The sequence below is a fragment of the Otolemur garnettii genome, unplaced genomic scaffold (assembly GCF_000181295.1).
Source record: "Otolemur garnettii isolate 467f Iridium unplaced genomic scaffold, OtoGar3 scaffold00044, whole genome shotgun sequence".
Lineage (NCBI taxonomy): Eukaryota > Metazoa > Chordata > Mammalia > Primates > Galagidae > Otolemur > Otolemur garnettii.
The window spans coordinates 8,493,574-8,499,429 of record NW_003852439.1 but is presented as its reverse complement, the minus strand read 5'-3'; the positions used below and the strand labels follow the sequence as shown (position 1 = coordinate 8,499,429).

The 5,856-nt window shown below is 49.8% G+C and overlaps 2 protein-coding genes across 2 annotated transcripts in view; both read left to right on the top strand.

Moving 5' to 3' along the window:
• The window catches only part of RNPS1 (RNA binding protein with serine rich domain 1), a 6,821-nt gene extending 3,249 nt beyond the window's left edge, over window positions 1–3,572 (top strand). Inside the window, exons 2-3 of the mRNA XM_012805856.2 lie at window positions 1,424–1,565; window positions 2,167–3,572. Of these exons, the coding sequence (XP_012661310.2) occupies window positions 1,424–1,565; window positions 2,167–2,266 (242 nt within the window). The 3' untranslated portion in view covers window positions 2,267–3,572. The remainder of the gene's footprint in view (window positions 1–1,423; window positions 1,566–2,166) is intronic.
• Window positions 3,573–4,249: 677 nt separating this feature from the next.
• Window positions 4,250–5,856, top strand: part of ECI1 (enoyl-CoA delta isomerase 1) — a 13,479-nt gene continuing 11,872 nt past the window's right edge. Inside the window, exons 1-2 of the mRNA XM_003790802.3 lie at window positions 4,250–4,329; window positions 4,439–4,549. Coding sequence (XP_003790850.1) covers window positions 4,278–4,329; window positions 4,439–4,549 — 163 coding nt within the window. The 5' untranslated portion in view covers window positions 4,250–4,277. The remainder of the gene's footprint in view (window positions 4,330–4,438; window positions 4,550–5,856) is intronic.

The window sequence follows — 5,856 nt, the reverse complement described above, 5'->3', positions numbered from 1 at the left end:
GCCTTAGCCACTTGAGCCACAGGCGCCGAGCCTTTTTTTTTTTTTTTTTTCAGCCGACCTGGACTGGGTTTGAACCCACCATCCTCGGTGTATGTGCCACCGTGCTACAGGCTCCAAACCTGTGCTTTGAATTTCCTTTGTTCTTTCTTTCTCTGGGACCTCCATCTGCCACTGCCTTCTCTTGCTGTGGTGTTGGCACCCACAGAGATATTTAAATATTGAACATGTAGGCTGGGCACAGTGGTTAAGACCTATGATCCTAGCACTCTGGGAGACTGAGGCAGGAGGATCCCTTGAGCTCAGAAGTTCAAGACCAGCCTGAACAAGAGCGAGACCCTGTCTCTACTAAATGTAGAAAAATTAGCTGGGCATCATGGCAGGCACCTGTAGTCCCAGCTATTCCAGAGGCTGAGGCAAGAGGATTGCCTGAGCCCAGGAATTTTGAGGTTGTTGTGAGCTGTGATGACACCATACACAGGGCATTGGAAGGAGACTCTGTCTCTGAATGAATGAATGAATACTTTACATGTAGAGTCACCTCTTTCAGTCCTCTTGTTTAGATTCTTAATATAAAGTACCCAATGCTTCCTGAAATTTTTTTCTCGTTGCTCCCCACACAGCCCCACATCTCAGTAGGTGGAAGCTTATCCAGATAATCACTTGCAATCCCCTCCAGTCCATTATTTTATTTCTAGAGACAGAGTCTAGCTGTTGCTGGAGTCCAATGGCTTGATGGAAGTTCATTGCAGCCTTGAACTCTTCGGTTCAAGCAGTCCTCCTGCCTCAACCTCCTGAGTAACTGGACAGGTGCAGCCACCATACCTGACTAATATTTTAATTTTCTTAAGAGACAGGGTCTTACCAGCGCAGGCTGGTCTCAAACTCCTGTACTCAAGTGATCCTCCTTTCTCAGCCTCCAAGTAGCTGGGATTACAGATGCCACCATGCTCAACTTCTCTCCCGTTTCATTTGATGTCACCCATCCTCATGGCCCACTTCTTATCCTCCTTGAGAAGGAAACGCAAATGCTGATACCACCTTCATGGCCTTGCCCAGAGGGACCCCTTTACACCCTACTGCCCCACTTCCTACCTTCCCTCACTAATGCTTAACGTCTTCCCAGCTCAGGGCTGGGTACTTCCCTTCTAGGTACTTTCCACCTAGTAGATTCTAGCCCATTCTTTAGGTCTCGGCTTGGGTGGCACTTCTTCAGGGATTTATCCCAACACACTAAGGTTTGCATCCACTGTTAGGTTCCGTTCTCCTTGTAGTTTTTCTAGATGAAACTTTAGTCCTGATGTTTCTGTGAATATTTTAGGTTTATCATTGTATTCCCCAGGCTTGCCTTGTTCATAATGGTAGCATGCTTTGCTTGGGGTAGGTACTTTCTAGATATTTTATATTTTGCTCCTTTTCTCAACAGGACAAATCGATGGCCAAGAGATCACTGCCACTGCTGTGCTCGCCCCCTGGCCTAGGCCACCACCGAGGCGATTCAGCCCTCCCAGGAGAATGCTGCCGCCGCCTCCCATGTGGCGCAGGTCTCCCCCACGGATGAGGAGAAGGTAAATCAATTTGGAGTGTCACAGACTGATGTGGCCATGAACCTTATGTGAATAAGATGACTTGGGGATCTTTTATTCATCTCTGCTCTCCACTGCTTTGTGGAATGGAAGGTGACCAAGAGTAGGTCGTTCAGAGTTGCTAGAGAAAGCAGGGCCATGGCTGCAGTGAGTGACAGGCAGAAGAGGCCCAGAGTTGTGCCAGCGCTCCTTTCTGAGTCTGGACAGTGATGCAGAATGGCCTTCCCAGGGAGACCACTGGATCCTAAGACCAGGTGCAGGCCAGCTTCTCTTCCTAGCAAAGAAGACAAGAGGGGTTAGAGTCAGGGTGGGGACAGTCCCTTTAGCAAAAGCTTCAGTTTAGTCTTCCCTGACCAGTGGCCTTGAACTTTATTGCTTTAGCACTGAGATAGAAGAGAGTCTCAGATTGTGCCTTTGGTCACAAGAACACCCTTTTCCCTTCCCAAGAGTTTCAGGTCATTCCCATCCAATGGAAGGTCTCTAGTGTTGAAAAGTAAAACTATAGGAAACTGTTCCAGAAAGAAAACCCTTTCCCCATGCAACCCACACCCAGTCTGACACGGTGTCTTCTCTTCCCACACAGGTCCCGCTCCCCGAGGCGTAGGTCTCCTGTGCGCCGGCGATCCCGCTCCCCTGGCCGCCGCCGCCACAGGAGCCGCTCCAGCTCCAACTCCTCCCGATAAGCAGGGCCACTGAAGATCATCCCCCCCTTGTAATTTACATTCTATCCCATCTGGGTCAGTTTTGTCACTTTCCTAGCCAAAGGAGGATCAGTAGGAAAGGGAATCCCTCACTCATGCAGGCTTTCAAGGCAGCTATTGAGACATCTCTGCAGGCTGGTTTCTAGCTGCAGAAGTGTTGTCAGTTAGGGGTTGTGCCTATAAAAAGGCCCTGTTTTCTGACTAGAAAACTTACCTGTTTCCACTATCTGAGAGAGTTCAGTGGCAAAGCCACCAGTGATAGGCAAGACCCTAGGTGGCAGTGTGGCCCAGCCTGGGAACTTGATTTCTTTATCATGGGTGGCATAGTTGCGCCTTTGCTGTTACTGTGCAGCATCCTTTGGGGAAGGGAGCCACTTTTGCACAGCCAAGGTCTGTACTTTTTTGCCCCCTGCTTGAGTCTTCTTCTAACCTTGAGAGTTGCCATAGATGGTTGTCTATTGGTGTACTTGCACACATGCCACACCCCCGTCCCCCTGTTCTCTGAAATTGGTGAGGGCCAGTGCTGTAGTATTGGCACAGAATCACCACTGGGCCTGTCTTTCATGGTGGTTGTCTTGCAGGTTACCTTGGCAACATGTATATTGCTTCTTTTTGCTTTTATTGTACAGTTAGTACTATAAAATTTGTTTTGAGTTTTGTAACTTTGTAGCATTTTAGATAACATTGTATTTGTACTTTGTTGTGTAGAATGAAGGAGTTGTGTTGAATAAACCTAGGATTAGAGTGAAGAATGCTGGTATCACTGCCTCCTTCCCTTAGTCCCCACAACACTTAATTATTAATGACTCCTGGCTCCCCAATAAGAACTGAATTTTGGTTTCATTTCCAAAGTGACACTTTCAGAGCTTTCAGCCAGGAGAGCACAGAGCCAGTGTGCTACAGGTATGCAGTTGCTCCTCTGGACAGATAGGAGAGATGGGTATCAATCACCTTGATCTCAGAAGCTTCAGATTCTGCCAGACCAGAAACAGGAATCTTAGTTGCTACTACTGTATTAAGTAGCTATAGAAAAAATAAAATATTTTTCCACCTTGAAAGAATTGGAAATGCTCAGATGATAACAGAACAAGTCAGGATCGCCCAAAACAGCTAAGCCCAGTGCTTCAAATGGTCAGGACAAGACCCCATCAGACAATAAAGGGGCCTGCTTTCCCACCCCTCATTGCCCTGCCCTGCCAGGGGCACCTTAATTCATGTCCTTTCTGTATTCAAATAAAGTGTTTTAAGAAGTGCCATGGCCTTCTTGAGGGTGCCTGCTGGCCTTCAACGATGTTGTCTGGCTTCTGTACACTTGGGGTTCTCATGGGCAAGTTGGGTGGTCTGTTCACAACCACTTGCAATGCTGCCCTGCCTCCCAGTTGTGTGTCTAAGCTCCCAGCTCCGATTTGTTCCCCAGAGAAGCAGGAGGACTTCCACCACAGGCAGGACCTGTCTTCGCCTGAGGTCCCCTCATTCAGGTGCTGTGATTGCTGAGTCTAGCAAAGAATTTGTCTGGCTCCCTTATTACCACTTAAGCTCACAATTGCCACCTGCAGCATCCCGCCTTTGTAGATTTTGAACTTTGGTCAGTGGACAGCACCAAAAGCAGGAAGCAGGGTGGTATTTTCTCAGCCTGGGCCTGGCCCTGGCCCTGGGACTCCACAGTGGGTGTGGGGCACTCTGGGCCTTGCCACTAGTTGTATAAATGGCCTGCTCTGGAGGGCCCGCACCCTGACCTTTACCCCCATTTCTGGGGTGGGGGTGAGTCAGCATTGCCTGGAAGGGGCTGCCTGGGTCTTCCTGCTTAGTAGCCCTACCCCCTCTCCAGTCCCCGGCGCGGCCGGACTGACCTCTTGACCGCAGCCGGGGCAACCTGGAGGAGCGGGAAGGGGCGGGGCCGGGTTGCCGGAGGGCACCTGCCCTCAGCCCCGCCCCGCTCCGCCAGGAGGCGCGGCCACTGCGCGGTGACCCCGGTCTGCCCGGCGTGGTCAAGATGGCGCTGGCGGTCAGAATGCGCGTCCCTTGCCGCGCGCTGCTGTGTGCGGGTGCGACGCCCGGGTCGAGTCCTCCTTGGGAGGGGCCGAGGGGTTCACGGCCGGGGGTGGGGACCAGGGTCCTGGCGGGCTAACGGGCCTCTCGGCGCTGCGTCCATAGGGGCCCAGCTCCGGGGCGCGGCCCTCGGGCGGCCGGAGTGGGCGGCCGGCGGCGGGGACGGCGCGCGGCGATTCGCGAGCCTCCGGGTGCTGGTGGAGCCAGGGGCCGAAGGTAAGCGGGCGCCCGGCTATGGGCGACCTCCGGGTTGGGGCGAGGGGCTGGCCGAGGAGCTCAGAGTTGGTTCGAAGCCCAGAATAAGTGTTAGAAAGCGCTTGAATGTGTAAAGACAAGGAGGTAAAGCCTGATTTTTGTTGTAGTTTTCATTGTTTAGCAGCCCGGACTGGGTTCGAACCCGCTAGCCTAGGTGTATGTGGCCAGCTTCCTAACCACTGAGTTATGGGTGCTGAGCCAGGCCCGATTTTTTTTAATCTTTAGAACTTAAAGGTTATGACGCCAGGTGTCTTAAATGGGTTTGGTTCATTATGAAGATGTAATGATTCCGTTTTTTAAGTTTGGGGAATAAGATCTGTTATTGAAAACAATTTGAAAGGGTTTTTTTTGAGACAGGGTTTCACTTTGTCGCCCTCAGTAGAGTGCCATGGCGTCATAGCTTACAGCAACCTCCAACTCTTGGGCTCAAGCGATTCTCTTGCTTCAGCCTCCCAAGTAGCTAGAACTACAGGCACCTGGGACAATGCCAGGCTATTTTTGGAGACGAGGTTTCGCTGTGGCTCAGGCAGCCTCGAACCTATGAGCTCAGGCAATCTACCTGCCTGGGCCCCCTAGGTGCTGGGATTACAGGGGTGAACCACTGCACCACCCTCAGCCACTGCCGAAAATAATTGGAAATATTTTGAAGTAAATGTTTTTGTTGTCCTTAATGTTCTCATGTGACACAGAAACCAGCAGGTCTCATTCTTAACTGCCCCTACCTGAAACTGTACAGACGGCATAGAGAAAGCACTTTCTGAGGGACCTCTGGTTAACACCAACCATGAGCCAACAAAAACTTAAGTTTTTGAAGGATCTTTTCTGTGACAGATTTGAATGTATCTCAAAATATGTAAAAACATGTATCTTAAAGTATTGGAATGGGTAGTGCAGACCACACAACATTGTGAATGTATTTAATGCCACTGCGTAGTGGCTAGGATGCTAAATGTTGTGTGTATTTTACCACAATTTAAATATATATGGGTATGTATATGTGTATATCGCCACTAAAAAAAATTATTGGTGAAATAATCTTTTTACCTAAGAAAGACCTTGCTAACTTCTGTGGTTCAGTGTAATGGAAAGTAGAGTTTGGGGTCAGAAAGCCATGCCTGACTGTCCCCAGCACCAGAGAAAAGCCAAATACTGTGAAATGAAAATGGTAAGATCTGTTTATCCTTAAGGACAACTTGAGACTTGGACAAAGTAATATCTTCAAGTTGCATTAAAAATGTTTTCATCAGGGCAGCACCTGTGGTTCAAAG